The sequence below is a fragment of the Cyprinus carpio genome, chromosome B13 (genome assembly GCF_018340385.1).
Source record: "Cyprinus carpio isolate SPL01 chromosome B13, ASM1834038v1, whole genome shotgun sequence".
Lineage (NCBI taxonomy): Eukaryota > Metazoa > Chordata > Actinopteri > Cypriniformes > Cyprinidae > Cyprinus > Cyprinus carpio.
Window position 1 is genome coordinate 24,585,127 of NC_056609.1, and position 19,452 is coordinate 24,604,578.

At 35.4% G+C, this 19,452-nt stretch overlaps 1 protein-coding gene across 1 annotated transcript in view; it reads right to left on the reverse strand.

The window, feature by feature from the left end:
• zgc:171482 (zinc finger protein) overlaps positions 1-19,452 on the reverse strand; it is an 88,289-nt gene that overhangs the window by 65,447 nt on the left and 3,390 nt on the right. The window contains exon 2 of the mRNA XM_042737403.1: positions 1,953-2,057. Coding sequence (XP_042593337.1) covers positions 1,953-2,057 — 105 coding nt within the window. The remainder of the gene's footprint in view (positions 1-1,952; positions 2,058-19,452) is intronic.

Below are 19,452 nucleotides of genomic sequence, written 5' to 3' on the forward strand. Positions count from 1 at the left end.
TGTATGTTTTCATATAATGTCTTATTGAAAAATATGTGTAGATACTGTTAATATCACACTTTATGTGTTGTCATATTTGGGCATATTTCATATTTAAATATCTTTTTTTTTATTTAGTGAAAAGCATTGCATAAAATGTCATGGTTATATTGAAACAAATAATGTCATTTTGCTTGGATTAGTCATTTTCAGCTGGTTGAAATGACAAATGTTCTTCTGACTGTCAAAAATAGCCATTTTAAACCATTTGAGGGAAAATGTATTATTGTATTTAAATGAATGCAAGTAAATCCAGCCTTCATTCACCCATAATTCAGGACATCAGCCTCACGCTGTGACACCTGAGAGTGTTTATTCAAGCCGAGGGATCGCAGGGATCAATGACGGAGAAGCTAAAGTGTTACCATAACACTGAATATAGCTCACTGGCTTCTCTTCGTAAACCAATCTGGCCAAACGATCCTGTTGAACAGACACGTTCCCTCAGCTACACTGATTTTGTGCAAAGGAGTTTGTCCTCATTAGCATGCTCATTAATCTAGTGATTGCGTACTCTGTGGTAGGGGTGGGCGATATGAGCTAAAATTCATATCATGATATTTTACACTGTCCAGGAGATATTGATATTATATTGCGATATGAGAACAAAAAATTACAGACAAAATATTTTAACCTTATATAACTAGACAAAGTGAGGGATTGGCCGTAGACCTGAAAAGTCTTTTTTTATTGTGCCATTGTTTTTCTTAAAGAGTGCAAATATGCAACATGAGGTAGGCCTGTATGAATTAAATTAAATATTGTTTGAGTAGGCCAGTGGTTCCCAAACTTTTCTGCCAGGCTTCCCTTTTGTAGTAAAAAATATTTTCATGTCTCTTAATGCTCACCAAGGCTACATTTATTTATTAAAAATACAGTAAACACTGTAATATTGTAAAATTTGTCAATTGAAATGATATATGTGAATGTTTTAACATATAGGCTACTGTATTCCTGTGATCAAAGCTGAATTTACAGCATCATTACTCCAGTCTTCAGTGTCATCCTCAGTAACCGTTTCTGATTATTATCAATGTTGTAAACATTTGTGCTGCTTAATATTATTGAGGAAACTATTTTCTCACGATTTTCTTATGAATATTTGCAATTGTTTTTTTGTGTCAGAGCGCTGGAGTTCATCAGAAATAGTATGTGGCATCAGTTTACTGTCATGTATTTGTCGAGTCGCATCCACAGCAGAGAACATTACTGGGTTCTATTTGCTTTTGTCAAATCGCGCCGCTCGCGTCTGGTGTAGACGCTTAGAGCAGAATCACGCATCGTTCATTTATATTTCTACAAGGCTCCCTGCAATACAACTCTGATTCTTCGATCGCACAATCTAGTGGTCTAGGTGATTTGTAGGTCTATTAATTAGGTCTGTTACGACGCTCTATATGTTTGATTACTAATGCCTGTGTAATACGGCGTTGCAAACAGAGGACAAAAATGTTCAGCCCCAACTCTTTATCATCATTTGTGTTAAAATTTGCAAAGCGTAGCAAATTGAACAAAACAATATAAAGGCAAAATTTGAATTCATGAATATATAACGGTATCCATGGTACAGCAAAATCCATATCATGGAACAACATAATACTGGTCACATTCATACCAGTATAGCGCCCAGCCCTACTCTGTGGTCTCAGGAACCGTGCGTGAGAGATGTAAATAATGCAGGAGGATGATTATTTAATGGTCAATCATTGGGTTACTTATGAAGGGGTTGTGGGTCTGAGGAAAGGTGCACTGCATTACAACTTTAAAAGAAGCGACTGAAAGATACATGAGAGAAGCATTTAGGTTACAAATGATTATTACATCCCTGATGATCAATTGATGAGTCCTGCTTTTAACGTAATGTGTGTCACTGCTCTCTCTCTCTCTCTTTGTGTGTGTGTGTGTGTGCTCACCTCATAGTGTGCCACGCGCTGGGACTCAGAGATCAGCTGAGCGTTGCAGATGTTACAGTAGCTCTCTGTGAAGAGTCCTTCATCACCAGCTCCGGCAGACTTCATCTGATCAAACACACACACATAAAGAATGGTGAGACGCACAAAGCTCCTTTGTATCGCATTTATTTTGAGTTTAGACTGATTTGACTTATTTTCAAGTCAAGTCAGTGTTGGTTTATTGTCGTTTTTCTGCAGTTAGGAAGTACAAGGACACATTATTTTTCTCAAAGATGTAACATAAGACCCTGCATCGCAACAGCATGTGACAAATTACATAAATATGGCAATACATAATGTGTATACAGATGGAAACAAAGACATTAGAGCTCTCGCTGCTGCTAGTCTTACATAGTCAGGCAAGTCTGATTGGTTGTTTTTGAGTGGTTTTGGCTACTGGTTACAGTGGTTAGCTGGTCAGTCTATAAAACCAGTTGGCCTACCAGCTAAAATTGTTTTTTTTTGTGTGTGTCAATCCCACAACAGGGATTTTCCAAAATCTGTGATTTCTGAATCCGATATGAGTGTAGTGTTTGAAAAAAAACAATACTCAATATTTAAAATCATTAAACATCACTTTAATATTATAATATAATATTTATTGGATTGCTTTATCCATGAATGATATATGTGATGCTGTATTAGAATTTAGTTAAGGCTGTTTCTAATATACACTGCTTAAACCATTGCAGTGGGAACAAGTCTATGAGACCTTAAAATGTTGTCCATGCAGCTCAGTATGTTTGGGTACAAAGCTGAAGTTTGCAGTTTCGTATTCTTTCCACTGAGGTAGAAAGCTATTTTTTACTGTGCGCTTAGAAAAGGTGTGAATGTTTGTCAGTCCTTGGCACAGGCTACTGTTTGCAAAGAGCTATGCAATGTGTAAACTGACCTGCTTTTCTAAAGGTCGCACATACATTGAGAATGTGACCAACATTATGGAAACATGGGATTGTTCTACTCCCACTCATTTATTAAAGAGAACAACAGATTTTGATTGATGGTTGAAAAGATATTTCACATCCCATTGTCCCTTGTACATTGATGTTTTCTTACAAAGCCCATGAGTCAGAGGAAGAATTGGCATTTAGCATTTATCACAGAAGAAAACTAGGCGCAGGATTCTTCAAGAATGAATAAGATGTTCGAAGAAACCACCCATCAAACCAAATCCTCGATGTATAATTGAAAAGCAAAGTGTCTTAAGACTTCAACATCACTCTTTTGCCATCTGTGGGTGAGGGTGATTCTGATATGCAAAATCAATAATTCAGAGTGTTGCACTTGTGAAATTCAACTGTGGTTTAATCCTGATTCTTGAAGAGCCTGCATACAGAGCTGAGGAGTTCAGGTGCAGTTAGTGTGCAAGGACTGATGGGTACACATCAACCTGACAGCATGTGTCACACCAATGACTCAGAGCGCCCAAGAATCTCTGATAAAGGCCAAAATTATCAGGCACTGAAGGAACACGGAGTACACAATCAGATATCAGACTGTCCTTATCATGACAGCTGAAAACATACTGGACCTTCTCTTTAGTAGACTGTTGAATTTATACAGACTGTCATTGTTTGATTGCTTGTTTCGAGCTGATCAATAATGTCTTACCTGTGCAAATCTTTGAAGATATTCAGGTGCACTAAATAGTTATAACACAGTATTTAAATGTAAAAACCCTATGTTAGATGTGCTGATATAGCATTTCACTATGCTACTGTACAATTAAGTACATTAAGTTAGCTTATTTCAATGCAAATGATACTTGTTAATGCTTTTTTGTGTCAAAATTAACATTGGTATTATTGTATATTAATGTAAAACGTGGCACATTTTTAAGGATGAATGATATCAAAATTCTGCCTCATACTGTTAAGTGCTAAATATTTTTATCATCTGGATGATATTATATTCTACAGTATTTTGTCAAATAAATAAATAAACAATTTTAAGTGCTACCAAAGCAATTTTATTACAGCATTATAATGTACAGTATGAAAAATGGACATTGATTTTTTTAATATTTCCCTATTACAGTGTTTTAAAAGGTTAACTTACTAGAGTGTTAGAAGAAAGTAAATATAATCTAAATATAAAAATAGAGAAAAGAACGCACAATTAAATATGTAACATTTGTCAATATTTGATATGATTTAATTTTGAGCATGTTAATTTCCTATATTTTTTCATTTAATTAATTGATATGGTATCAGTAGTTCGTGCATCAATAGAAATTTATTTCAAACAGATTTTTGTGTAATTTCAAATAAAAACGGCAGTAGTATTTCATCAAATTATAGAGAAGAGCATAATAACCGGACATATATGCAGACTCCAGAATACAGTTATTATTGTTAACTAAAACCAAAACTATTAAAAACATTTTTGTTAATTGAAATAAAGCTAAAATAAAATATAAATATTAAATGCAAACTTTGCTAAAACATTAGGCTGAAATAAGTTTAAGTAGAAGCACTAAAGTTACTACTGGAAATAAATAAATGGAAAAATGGAAATATAAAAAACACAAATATTAATATTTGTAAAGAACAAAAAATAATAGAAATGACAAAAGCACCTAACAAAAGAATAAAATAAAAAAAAACTAAAATGATCCAGACACAGTTTAGTCAAGCACTCTTTTAACAGTGCAGATGATGTGATTGAGGTGTCTGTTGCATCCTCCACAATTTACAGCAGCACTAGGAATCAGCCTGCAAGCTAGGTAAAATACCATGCAAACAGCACCAATTTTGTAGGCGCCATTACCTGATTTGCATAATTCCTTTATTTTATCTGGTGCTAAAACAATGCTGACAATGTGTGCAAATAAACAACATTATCAGCAAGCACAATTCATTCTTATTGAATTTCCCCCTCAAGAGTGTTGTTTGAGCCACTTAGTAGCAACTGAATGAGATAAACTTGAGCACACTCATATATTTCACTTGTAGTCTCTGATTTCAGATTTACCTGTCCCTAAACATCACAAAAAGAACATAATGTGACTGGTCACTTTACATGTCAGTGTCTTTCAATGTTAGTGGTTCAAGCCGCAAAATGAATTAGATTTGGCCAGTAGTGAACTGTTTGTCAATGGGAGATTAATGACTGAACATTTGCTTTCACTTCAAGGATGCTTTCCTCAACAAAGATGCCAGTTGTTAGAATATTGATTAAAATAATCTGGAAGGAAAATGATCCTGTGGTATAATTAAGTTCATTTCTGATTCACTCTGCAGTCTCATTAAAGACTTCATTCTATCTGAACAATGAAAACAAGCCCTCCGTGTGCATTTAGACACAAAACCTGTTTCACACAATTTAATTTTCTGTGATTATAATTGTATTGTGACACATCAGTGATCTCTCACAGCACCTCGATGATAGTTTAATTTAATATGCTTGAAATTTTATTTCCTTAGAACAACACAGAACACTTTAAAGTGTTCAGGCAGATGTTTTTTTTTTCTTAGGGAAAGTCTTCAAAATGCACTTATCTTTGCCTTTCTATCAAGGACATGACCACAAAATGAATGAACTCTACACATCTTTAAGATCGAGATTGCTTAAGTTGTGGGATACGACTGTAAGGTCGTATTATAGGGTCAATATCACTGAAGGGTGCCTTTTGGTGTCCTGTACACAAATAACTCATTTGCCATGATAACTTAACATAAAAATGACTACGAAAGGGTGTGTTATATTAGGCTAAATTTTTATATTCACAACAAAAGCATTACTTGGCTCTTTAGATACATTTTCTAGATTTGTTTTTAGTTTTGTGTAAGAGGATGAGTGCTATTTTGCTATCTTCCATGCACTGCCCTTTAAATTTGAATGACAGTAGAATATTGTCAAATCATAAAATAAAATAAAAATATCCTATTAATATTTTGTTAAATAAGAGATTACTCAATTTGAGTGTATTGATCATTTGGTAATAAAACTATATTTTTATTTAATAAAAAAGAAGAGTTTGTCCATGTCCTTTAAATGGTTGTCCACCCTGTTGTATTGGGGAATCCGCCCCTTTAAGAAAAGGCCCTCCCCTTTAGTGACATCAGGACAACAGATTTTTTTGTCTCTTCAGTGGCAGGAATTTCAACGGCTGAGGTGAATAAGTTGGTGACTTTTCAACTGACAAATTTTCTTCGTCTGAGTTTGCTTACTTGCTTTCCCAAAGCTTAACATGTCCACCCTTTCAGCATAAAATATGCCAGAAGTGATAGTATTTTCAGTTGAGGATGTAATTACATTATTTATTATTATTATATATATATTTTTTTTAATAACCCTGTTTATTAAAAGGAAAGGGACACCATACCTTTCAGAAAATATAATTTGCATCTTAACTTTGCAATGAAAACGTATTAAACAGTAATATATATGTCCATGACATGGTGGTGTAACACTAATGAGCGGATGGTATTCAACCATCTGTTTCATATTAATTGAATCCTTCTGCAATGAAAATAAAACCCCCCCTCGGGCGCCGCCGCGATGTCGATAACATCTCATGACACATTTATTAAACAGTAATATATATGTCGACGACATTTCCAGACACACACACACACACACACACACACCCACACGAGCATTTCTGGCTCACATGGGTGGACCTCATATTAAATGTATCTGGTTTTAGATGTCTTCACGTGATTCAACTGTGTGTTTAATCAAAATGGCCTGTAGTCGTAGAACAACTCTGTATTTCCATAGTTATATCTGTAATCGTAAAAAAATCTGTGTGGGAGCTGAGGAAATGTGGGAGCTCAGCTAATATGTTTCTATAGTACTTGAGTGTCTACTATTTATGATATGACATAAAGCCAATGGAAAATTAAAAACAAAATTTTTGAGTATTGTGAGGGTTGAAAGGCACTCTGTGGTGATATTGACCCAATGATGTGATTTGAGATATTAATAATGAAGACTTCTAACTATGTACATATTAAACCGTCACATTATTTTCTAATTAAAATCTTTCAGAAGTGCAATATTCCTTTACTTAATACTACTACCATTGAAGTGAGCCTGAACCTGTTTGTTCACTATATGAGAGTCAAAGAATCTACAGCCCTGCTGTGTTCCACTCCTTGGTTTCTGCTTGAATTTGTTTGTTTGTTATATGAGAGTCGATGTTGAATAGTCTATAAGACGATGAATGAATAGTCTCTATAAGGTTATTTCGTATTTTGAATTTGTGAGAGTCAAAGTTTTTTCATCTACTAAACAGTTAGATTTTTTTAGTGAAGACTGTGAACTAAGGATCTGACCGAGACACACCATTCAATTTCCTGATTGATAGAGCATAAACATTGGAAAAATTAAAACAAAATTTGAGTAAGACCCAATGATAGTACAGATAGATAGATACTACATTGAAGTGAGCCTGAACCTGTTGATAATGAGAGCAAGAATCTACAGCCCTGCTGTGTTCCACTCCTTGGTTTCCTATGTAGTGAATCAATAGATAGAACACGGATCAGCACTATAGATAGATAGATAGATAGATAGATGGATAGAGATAATATAGATAGATAGATTAGATTGTAAATGCTAGATGTAAACTAAGGGAAAACTAATATGTTGGATAGACATTATTACTGGAGGAAGTGTTATTAGGAACTTATATTTTGGCCAGAAGTGATGGTTTAAATTTAAAATGTCTTGATGAATTTGTTTGTCACTTCACAAGAAGTTGTTTGACCGAATACAGTCATGGGGATTACTTGTGGATTATTGTGATGTTTTTGGACTCTCATTCTAACAGCACTCATTCACTGCAGAGGATCCATTGGTGAGCACGTGATGTAATGCTAAATTTCTCCAAATCTGTTCAGATGAAAAACAGTCAAAAATGTATATCTTGGATGACCTGAGCCTGAGTATATTTTCAGCAATTTTTCATTTTTTGGGTGAACTATTCCTTTAAGCAAATATGTTGATCCTCACACAGCCAGTAGAAAACATTTCTTTTGCTGCCCTGCAAGCACTCCTATTTCTCATCTAGTTAGTAAATCATCTCAAAATCTCATGATCACACAGCCGCAGATACAAAACCCCCACAAAACAGCCCACAAGATGTTTCTTTCCAGACTGCGTCCACATTTGCTTGCGTAAGTGTAAACGTACCACACATCAGGGATGCGTTATTTCGATTCGTGCTGATTCCCGTCTGTGGGATGTGGCACACTTCTCTAAAGCACTTCGCTCACGAAAGTCCTCCTCTTCATCATACCTCCTTCTCCCATCTGCCTCCTGCTCTCCTGACAGCTGGATGTGACTTTGTGGAGGTCATTCTATCATGACAGACATGCTGATGTTGTCCTGTTTCTTTCACAGCCCATGTGGTGAGCCACCAGCAGCTTCATATTCCTCCCCTACAGCTCTCTCTCGCTCCTTTCCTCTCGCCTCATGCAACTGTCAGACAGAGGACTAACACACTTGTTTTCTTGATAAAGCATGGTGTTCTACAGGGGGAAAAGGCAGTGATGGATGATGGGAGAAAGACACGGAGGAAAAATGGGCTGCCCTTCCTTTGTGGATGCAAAAGTTCATGCATCGCTTTAATCACAACTAAGGTATTCAAAGAGCATTCGCTCTTCAAAAGAACATGTAGGTCCAACAAAGTAAGAAGAGAGTTTAATTTATCTTCACTGCAGGTGGGCTTCAGCAGCTTTTTAACCACCTGGTCACGTTTGGGAGAACACTTTACAGGTTACAGTCAGATTTTAATATATAACTTTGGATTCCTAATTAGTCAGTTTCTTTAACTAAGTTTGTAAAAGTTGAGTAGAATTTTTCTATGAACTTGATAATATTCAGTCTGTGAAAGTGTTTTTATTTAAATGTTTAAATGTCGATACATCAAATGTTATAAATCAGTTTTTCAGTTTATTTTTTATTGTTTACAGTATATACTCATATAGTATTTATATTTCAGTATTAATTTTAGTTTGTTTTATTTATTATGGTTTTGTTATTGTTATTAGTTGCTTTTAGGTCAGCGCCGATAGCCCTGTGGGCAGTGCACTGACATATAGCGGCATAGTCACTTTCGAGTATATTCATATATATTTTAATTAGGAGTGACCCTGAATTGTCGAAGATTCGATCATGCTTCGATAGGAGAAGCCTGATTTGAGCCTGATTCACCATTTTGGCTATATGGGGGTGCTTAATGTCTGATTTCACATAGAACTACCAGTTTTCTCCCAATAAGTTAATATACAGCTTATTATGATAATGCTGTAAATAAGAATCTGAAAAGAAAGAAGCTTTTAATAATATTTTACATGAATGAATAAATCCAACCACCCCTATAGATTTAAGTTTCACTTTCCATAATCCGTGACCGACAGAGGACCTGTCCCAAATGGAACACTTCATGTGCACTTGCGGTTTTACGGACTTACAGTGGCTGCCGCGTGCGTATGTCCGTTAAGTCCACGAGACCGTAGGGTGTCCCATTTGTCATTTTAGCGTTCACAAGGGTGAATGATTTAATCACTGCATAAAGCAAAACATCTCATTTACGTATGTAACCCTAATCCCAAATCGTCGGTCATCACCGACGTGACGTTGAGAGAGACCGATTGAAAGGTAACGTCTTGGTTACGTATGTAACCCTTGTTCCCTGAAGGAGGGAATGGAGACGTCACGTCCGTGATGACCAACGAATTGGGATCCCAATTCATTAATCATCACCGATGTGACGTCGAGAGTGATCAACTGAAAGGGAACTACGAAGACAGAGTCAATCTGTGGTTTCAGATTATCTGGCACTGTTTGCTTATGTCCAGTACCACTTATCAGGCAGCTTTGACTTCTTCAATATGAATGAACACAAAAATGCCCATACAAGGATCTGAAGTATCAAAAAAATGTCAAGATATATGATTGTATCTACTTAGCCCTCATGAATGACCTTCAGAGCTCAATGAGAGAATGGCACAGACATCTGCTGGCACAGTAAATGAGCTGAAGTTTTCCACCACATGATATCATTAGGCCTCTTTAAATAAATGTGCTTATACGCTCTAGAATGGCAATTACAAATACCATTGTGAAACAGAATGTAATGCACCATGTGCTGCCATATGTATCAAATGATGCAGAGCATCATGAAGCGCTGTTTTGTGCCTAATATAGAGAGGATTATTTGATTGCCAGCTGCAGTGAAGAGATACACATTGACAATCATTCTGAACGCTTTCCATGTAATCTGATAATCATCAAATGCTTTAGTGCTCCAACTGTACGGACTGGGGTTACAGTATCAAAGATCATAGTTTTTTTTTTTTTTTTTTTTTTTACAGCATCCCATATCCACCCAGCAGAAAATCAGTCTCTGTGGGGGAAAGACTCTGATATGAAGGTAGAGAAACGTGTATGTAAATGAAATTAATTTTGGCAGGCTTGAAAGCCTCAGGCTCCCATGACCGGCACCAAATCCCACAGCCACTTCTCTTCAAAGCGACCCTAAAAAGTTGATGAGAACTTTTTTTTTTCACCCATCCACCAGCACGAGAGAAGCATTAAAAATACATCAGCTAAAAGACGAAAGAGATCTGGGCCTCGGTCCTCCCTTCGCGATCTCTTCCCCCACCAACCCCACAGAGAAGAGCAGCAGAAATATCAGCTGAAATCAGCTAACTCTATCAAAAAGCAGTGACATTTAAATTTCAGAGCCGCAAATACGATGCAGTGACCCACCTGCTCATTAAGACTGTTTGAAAATGCCACCTAGCCAGTGAGCTAATATAGATTATTCCCTCTCACTATTTGCATAGTCAAATACAGCGCTGTATTAACTGAGGACTCCAGCGAGGAGTGAGCTACTGTATTCTTCCATTTCAGAGGGTAATGGACCAGAACATTAGCACCACAAGCTCATTTACAAACTACAGACGGCCCCAGAAGAACGCCTCAGATGGACAGAAACATCATTAAGTCCCCAAAACACATAAACTGCATTCATTACCTCAAAAATACACATGCATGGAAAATGTGTCGTGTTGTGTTTATTAATAATCATATATGGGCTAAAGATGCAGTGAACTGACACAGTAAATCATGCCCCCTGACCCGAATATCCATTTATTAAAAAAAAAAAAGAAAGAAAGAAAAAAAAGTCAAATTGTATGGAATTTAACGATTGTGGTTCCATAAATGATTCTTTTGAGGAAAAATTTACATTTGGACAAAAGAAATGCAATTCCATTGCCAAATAATGCAATACATTTATCTCAACAATAAATGTACAGTATAACAACTCTTGCAAAAGATGCGTTTACACAGACTTTTAAGGAATTATTCTTTTTGGCCCTATAAATTCAATCCAATACATGACAAATTAACAAACTGGCTATATATTACATAACAATATTGAAAATAAATAGATATTAAGAAATCCTATTAAAAATGAATAAATGTGATGTGACTGGCTTGAATAAATAGTATTTGGTAACACTTTACAATAATTAGCTAATGCATTAACTAACATTAACAATGAGCAATATATAACATTATTACCCTTTGATAATCTTAGTGAAAAAAATGTATGTTCACATTGCTCAACAGTGCATTAACTAATGTTAACTATGGAAGCTTGTTTTACCCATGCACAAGAATAAATAAAAAATAAATAAAAAAGGTAATTGCAAATTTTATATCGCAATTCTTCATTTTATTTTTATTTTTTTTATTTTTTATCAATTGCAAGTTCATATCTCACAGTTCCGGCTTTTCTTCTATTTTTTCCTCAGAACTGCAATTACCTTTTTCCGTAAAAACAGAAAGAAAAAATTAATTGCAAGATTGTAAAAACTTAGAATCGAGAGCAAAAAATTTAATCTCAGAATTGTGATATGAAAATTTGGTCAGTTTATATCTTGCAGTTTTATAGTGAATTGAAAAGAATAGTCAGAATTGTACGATACAAATTCACAGTTACCTTTATATATCCCACGGCAGAAATAATATTCCACAGTTAAAAAATAAAAAAATTTGATCTCAGAGTGTATTAGTAAATGTTGAGAAAATTTTTTAGCTGTAGAAGTACTGCCCATAGTCAGTCCTTATTAGTAGTTTACTAATGTTAGCAAATAAAACTTTACTTTAAAATGTATTTTAACTAGTACTTTAAACTAGTCACTTGTGTTAGCTAAAGATGTGTGGTGGGCGTTCTGGCGCAATATGGCTGCCGTTGCATCATCCAGGTGAATGCTGCACATTGGTGGTGGTTGAATAGATTCCTCCATCCATGTGTAAAGAGCTTTGAGTACCCAGAAAAGCGCTATAATGTAACACATTATTATTATAGTATATAACTATTTTAAGTGCATGTATAAATATAGTAAATTATAATAGGCTATAAACATTATAGTATTAATTACTTTTTATAGTGTAAGATAAATTATGTTCCATAAAATTGTGTAAACATTAATTGGAGCTGGAACCTGAATTTAAATTGGACTGAAATAAAGCCCAAACCCAGAGAGGGACTCTGCCTCTTCATTTCAGAAGTCTCCCACACATCACTGCTACAGACAGTCCAAAGTCTTTGACCTTTGGGAGCATCCCACTGTCCTTACACCTGCCAAATTCATCACGCCTATCAGTGGAAGCTCTCGGTGAGATTGGCCATTTCTAGCAGAGATGAGAGATGAGGATGGAACGATAACAAAAGCCTCCAAGCTGGAGGAACAACCCCCAACCACAGAGCTACAGCATGTCAGTCCAAATAGGAATCAGAGTCATGAGAAACACTCTTTTAAACAGCGACAGACACCAAAGAACTAATGCCGCTTTGTTAAACTTGCGGCTTAATGTTTTGTGCAGGCTGTTAGTGTGTAGCGCAGATATATTTTCCATGATCTCGTCCATTATTCAGTTTGTGTGTGAGCTATCGCACAAACACTTCCGCTCTTCAGGGTTTTTTGGTTCATTTCACAATGCCCTGGATACGGTCTGGGGCTAAATGTGGGCTGTAGCTGATATCAGAGCTTCCAAGAAAAGCCTTTGAATAAATGCCTATTTACCCCACTTTCAAGATGACAGAGGATTAGCCCTGCTTCCAAAACCCTCTCTAGGAATGATGGGACGCACACATGCACTGTATATTAGATACACGCTCTCTAACGATAATACTGAAATCCTGTTTATTCATGAATTTCCTAAAAGGAAGCCGTTACCTTGCACTTTAACCGAAGGGTTTGTTAATTAGATTCTGATATAATAATGTCATAATAATGACAGAGAAACAAGCTGAGGCAGGTGCTTCTGAGATGGTCGAGAAACCTCAGACCTCTAGATTATACAAATATTGATTTTCATATTCAACACTGACTTCTGTTCACCGAGAGTTGGATGCTCTAAAATGCCACGCTCTTTCTCTACCACACGTCTCTTGAGACGCAACCTTCAATCCTATGCACAAGTCGATCTAAGCTGTTTCGCTAACTTTCACTGACTTGGCCACTGAATTAGACCATATTCCCTTAAAAATGCATCTTCTGAAACGGTCGGCAAAACAGAAGGCTCAAAATGACTGACATGCAGAGACCGATTGGCTAAACAACAGCATCCCGCAGTCTCATTTTTTGATGTATGATATCTCAGGACACTAATTTTGGTGTGTGATATTCTGAAAGAAAATCACAACACCTTTGACTGCACAATAAAGTTCCTATATTACATGTGTTATGAATATGCTATCCTTTTGAGATAGCAAAGTCTTTACACCCATCTCTGCTGTTAAACATTTCATATTCTGTGAAATCTCCTGTGCTTTAAAATGCTCAGTTTAGTTTATGCACAATGACATCTGAATGGTTCATTCAAAGTCACTGGGTCACATCATGCTTTTACAGGTATTAAATCAGAGATGTCCTTCCAAACAAGTTTGTGCTTTAATTTTTTTTAAAGTGCCTCCCAAGTCATATGTATTTGTGTATATGTACATATACAAATTACAAATACATGTGTATATATAAATATATTTTATTTATAAATGTATATATTTTTGTTTATATATATATATATACCTGTATTAGTATTAAAATAAAATCACCTATATTAATATTATTCATAGTAATAATAAAACACACACACAAATATATTATTATATTTTTATTTACTTATTATATTTATATTTCTAAAAATATTGATATTTTCTAAGTTATATGCAGTATAGGAAGTGCCTTTACCTTTTTTATCGTGGTTGTGTAATTTTAAGCTTCTCGAACCTGTATCACACAGACTAAATTCACAAATTTTGTACTTACTTTTTAAGAAACTGCTTTTATTTACATGCAAGATTTGGTCTTTGAAAGCTATTTTTAACAGCTCTTTAACCATCTTAGCCACTGCTTCCTGCATTGATTTTCATGCATAGCTGATAGAAAACAAGATGCACACTGAATGTCATAACGGCGGCAAAGCGGCTCTGATGTGGCATTTTATCTACGCAGAACCAAAGCCTAAAACCTTTAACACTATACTTTTGCTGCCTTGCAAGAACTGGTATTTCATTCAGGAAATGCAAACTATTCGCTTTTTGTATTATCTGCCTGGTACAGGCTTTGAGAGATTACAAATAATAACAATGGTCAGTTATTGTTAGGGATTTATCTTAATTAGGATTAAAGCACGAGCATGCTTTATTCATACAGCCATCATTAAAGAACAATTACGGCCACTCATTTTCACACATACTGTACTTTGTCCTTTACATCAGGCTGTTATTTTAAAATGACCTTACACACGTCTTAATTGAAGTGCTATAATACTAAATGTCATGAGAATATGGCCTCAGTCAGCAATAAGACTAGAAATAGGCGAGAAGCAATAACTGCAGAGATGCATTTCAGTAAAAATTTCATTTTCTGTTATTCACTGAAGCACCTTGCCATGTCCTTGTTTGCAAACCTGTCAATCACAGTGTTTTATTTTCCCCTCCTCATTTCATGCCATAAAGCCAAATACAGTATATGACTGCCAGATGCCTGTAAAGAAAAACCACAGTCATGTGCGTCACTTCCTGCAGGGCATTTTGTGAATCTGCATTTCCCTTCTATGTAATTCTTGGAAAGGCATGTGGGGGAACAAGTTATGCCTACAGGATACCAGCATATGAGGACAGATTCCATGATGTAGCGAGAGCAGAAAGACTGCGTCTCCTGCTGGGGCGCTGGCGCATTGGGCTCCTCATGTGCCAGGAAGCATGGAGCAGCCCTAAAGCTCTACATCATTGGCTTTGGCACCTCCATGGTTACCCTTACTTGTACCTGGGTTAAAGAGATAATTCACCTACAAATGACAATTCTGTTATCATTTACTCACTCTCACATCCTTCCAAACTTTCTTTCTTGGAATACAAGTAATAAACTCTTAAAGGAACAGTTCACCCCAAAATTTAAATTTGCTGAAAGCTGATTCACCCTCAAGCCATCCAATATGTAGATAAGTTTGTTTCTTCGTGGTAACTGATTTGGAGAAATTTAGCATGACATCACTGTTTCACCAATGGATCCTCTGCAGTGAATGGGTGCCTTCAGAATAAGAGTCCAAACAGCTGATGAAAACATTGTGATAATTATAATCTACATGACTTCAGTCCATCAATTAATGTCTTGTGAAGTGAAAAGCTGTGTGTTTGTAAAAAAAAAAAAAAAAAAAAAAAAAAAAAAATCCATCAAGATATTTTAACTTTAAACCGTTGTTTATCACCAAAATACTAAGCATATAATCATGCTTCCTCCAGGTAAAAAGTCCTTCAGCCTGTTGTCCTGACATTTCAAAATTTACAATCTTATTTGTTTCAACTGTTTTGGACCATTTTTTGCTTCTAAAGGGTGCTTGATCTGCACTATTTCTTCCCTGATTCAGACAACATGATTTTTTCACTGCAGAAAGCAATATTATGGATAGAGGACTTGTATTTAGATGGAACCAATTAAATAAAAAACCTCTTAATGATTGATTTGTTTTTTAGCACAACATCCTTTTTTATTTCACATGATGTTAATTGTTGTAGTTGATTGGGTTGTAATACTTGTGTAAAATCATGATGTTTTTATCAGCTGTTTGGACTCTCATTCTGATGGCACCCAATTGGTAAATTTCTCCAAATCTGTTCTGATGAAGTAATAAACTCATCATGATGGTGAGTAAATTTATCTTTTTTTGGGTGAACTATTCCTTTATAAATAGGTTCCAGAAGAGGGTTTTACTAGTGATGCAATAGAAGAACGGTTGTGGATTCCACAAGAATCTTTCTGTTAAATGCACCTATTTTTCTAAGTGTGAAGATTATTTCAATAATCTGAAGTACCTTTCCACACTATAAAGTATATGTGGTGCAATGAAAATGTTCCGTGGATGTTAAATGTTCTTCATTGAACCATCAATACCAATAAGAAACCTTTGTGTGTGTTTGTTACTTTTATGGCACTTTTGTTGTTCAGATCCCTATTCATTTTTATGAGAAAAATAGCTAGTGCATTCTGTAACAGTTCTCCCTTCATTTTACAGAGAAAAAAAGAAACATCATAGAAGTTTGAAAAAACATAAGGGTGAGTAAATAATAATTTTCAATTCAGTTATTCCTTTAAGCACCTGGCCATTTCAAAAGAGATAAATCAGGGCTTTTTCTTCCTTTATCATTCGCTTTTTAGCATTCGCTGCTCAAATTTCTACAAGAACAAAGTGATGTCCTTTTCCACCAGCAGCTGTGGTGTGGCTTACCTTGAGGTGATATCATTAAAAGCATAAACAAAACATTAGAGAGAGAGCGAGATGGAGAGAGAACAAACAAAATCCTGTAACAAAGGCAGACTCGCATTCCTTTCATCCTGTTGGTTTGTTCACACCAGAGCATGCAGTCTATGACTCACAGCCTTATAAGTTCCGACTCTTATTGGACATTTGAAACACAAGTGACAGAAGACAGATAGCAGACAGAGCCGTCAACCCAGTAGCACTAAAGATATCACTGCTGCACAAGTATCTGTAGACTCAAACTCAAATACACTAAGATGTGTTTAAAGCACTGCTGAAACACAATGATATTCAGGGTTCTGTATGTGTACATTTCTAGTGGTTCTTGCAATGTCTTAAGGGTTAACACTGTGTAACTCAAGCTCAACTGTTTGTATAATGGACACGAATGATATCAAATTGTGTGGTTTGATGAAGATAAATTCTTCTATATCATTTATACCAAAATGCAATTTATATTGCATGCAAAACACAGGTCTTTCAGTGTAGATAGCTTCTTTGATTAGGTGAGAATGATAGATCATCATATAATCTGCTATGCCTTTGCATACATTTGGCTATTTTACAGTGGCTTCAAATATGTCTCTTCCAGTCATAATTTTCATTTTACTGACTTATCATTCATCTGATATGAATAATCTTTTTGATTTGCATTCATTAAATTATAATGAATTATATATGATCATGTCCATTTCATTAAAGCATCTAAGTCACTAGATTATGATTAGACATTAATGCATGGTTATGTGATGTTTAAAAATATGGGGTTGGAAAATTCCACTACTTTTGCGACTATGGGATCACTTTAATGGAATATTGACACGTTATTAAAATTTGAGCAAAAAAAATTGCTGAATTTTCAGCAGCCATTATTCCAGTCTTCAGTGTCACATTACAATTTAATAGTTTATATTATTTATTATTTATATAATTTATATTTATTATTATTATTATATATAGTTACCATTCTAAAATTACTACTACTATTATAGATTTTAGTTATACTGCCAATAGAGGATAAAAAACTGAATTTTCAACAGCCGTTACTCCAGGCTTCAGTGTCACTTTACAATTTAATAATTTCATATTATTTATTATTTATATAATTTTTATTTTTTAAATATAGTTACCATTCTAAAATGACACTGCAATAGATTTGAGTTATACTGCCCCTAGTGGATAAAATGGCAATGTGGTAAAAGTGGCAAAAAATTCCAATGATTTATAAGGAAGGATGTACAAACAATATGATTGAGAGTCTTTTGACTTGGATTGGTAGGCAATCGCCTAGACCTCCAAAAACATCCTAGAAACCACCTTGAATTTCCTAACAATACCTATTCTCTCCAAAAATATATAAATATGACAGAAATATAAAATATAAAATAGCACAGGAAACATGTTTGAGGAATCGGAAAGCATTCACCACAGAATTCTGTCACCTCTCAAAGCTTTTGGCACATTGGCTCACATTTTCAGCCCATATTCCTGTCAGGTGTATGTTGTTCAGCTTACACACTCACACACACACACAAACAACGAATGTATCAGTATGTTCATCTTAGTTACCAAAGGAACTTACAGCTGAAGCAGAGACAGACACTTTTATATGTCTCTGGTTAACAGCATTTCCAAAGATCTTCTACACACCAACACAGTCAAAAAACACAGAAAAGCTTTTCAGCATGATATGAGAACATTAGTATTTAAAATAGATATTGTTTAATGTGCAAGCTCGGATTGCACACTCAATGAGAAGAGATCAGATCTATCATTTACACTGGCAACCTGCAGGATTTACTGTCTTTAATCTCATATGTCTACAACAACATACCTCATAATGATGACATGGGGGTTTGCATATGATTAAAGTGTGAAAAGCAATCAATGAACTTCTGGAAATATACTAAAGATGCATGTTTTTTTTTGTTTTTTTTTTTGTCTCCTGATGGATCGTCATGCCTGTTGCCATGGAGCAGTGTTAAGAAAAAACACAACTAGAGAGCATGGTCAAAAGATCAGCCTGTCTTAAAAAAAAAAAAAAAAAAAAAGAAAGAAATGAAGAAGCACATAATTATCATTCCCTCTGAGACGGAGCAATTATGTTGATTAGGCAAAAATATGGTATTTAAAGTAGGCCACATGGGTTTTGACTCCACTCACATTAAGACCAATCAAGGATAATCATATTGCTGTTATCTGAACTTCGTTTTAGCACACGTAGGGATGGGTTATGGTGGTCGACAAGTCATAAAACAAATAACTAACAGCCTAATTATCCTTTAACCTACTAGTTGATATAGAAAATATGTTGTTTTGCGTATCCTAACAAGCTGTGGTTCTGCGTGCACACATGCACACACACATATTAAAGGTCTATTTTAGGTCTGTTGTTATTTCTTGCATTGAATCTCTGTGCAGGAGAGTCAGAGGCTCGTGTATTGTGTGGTACAGCAAATCATTTGCTCCATAAACTTCCCCTGTGCACCGGCACCATATCTATCATTCAGCACTGACGGGTGTCACAGCTGCGAGAGAATCCCTGCTCACCAGAGATAAACCACAGAGGGCACAGGACAAATATATCTTCTTTAGAGAAAGCCCCATGCACCTGCCATCCAGAGGTGTAAAGTATTAAACAATACAGCCAAGGCCAGAAAAAAACTAAGCA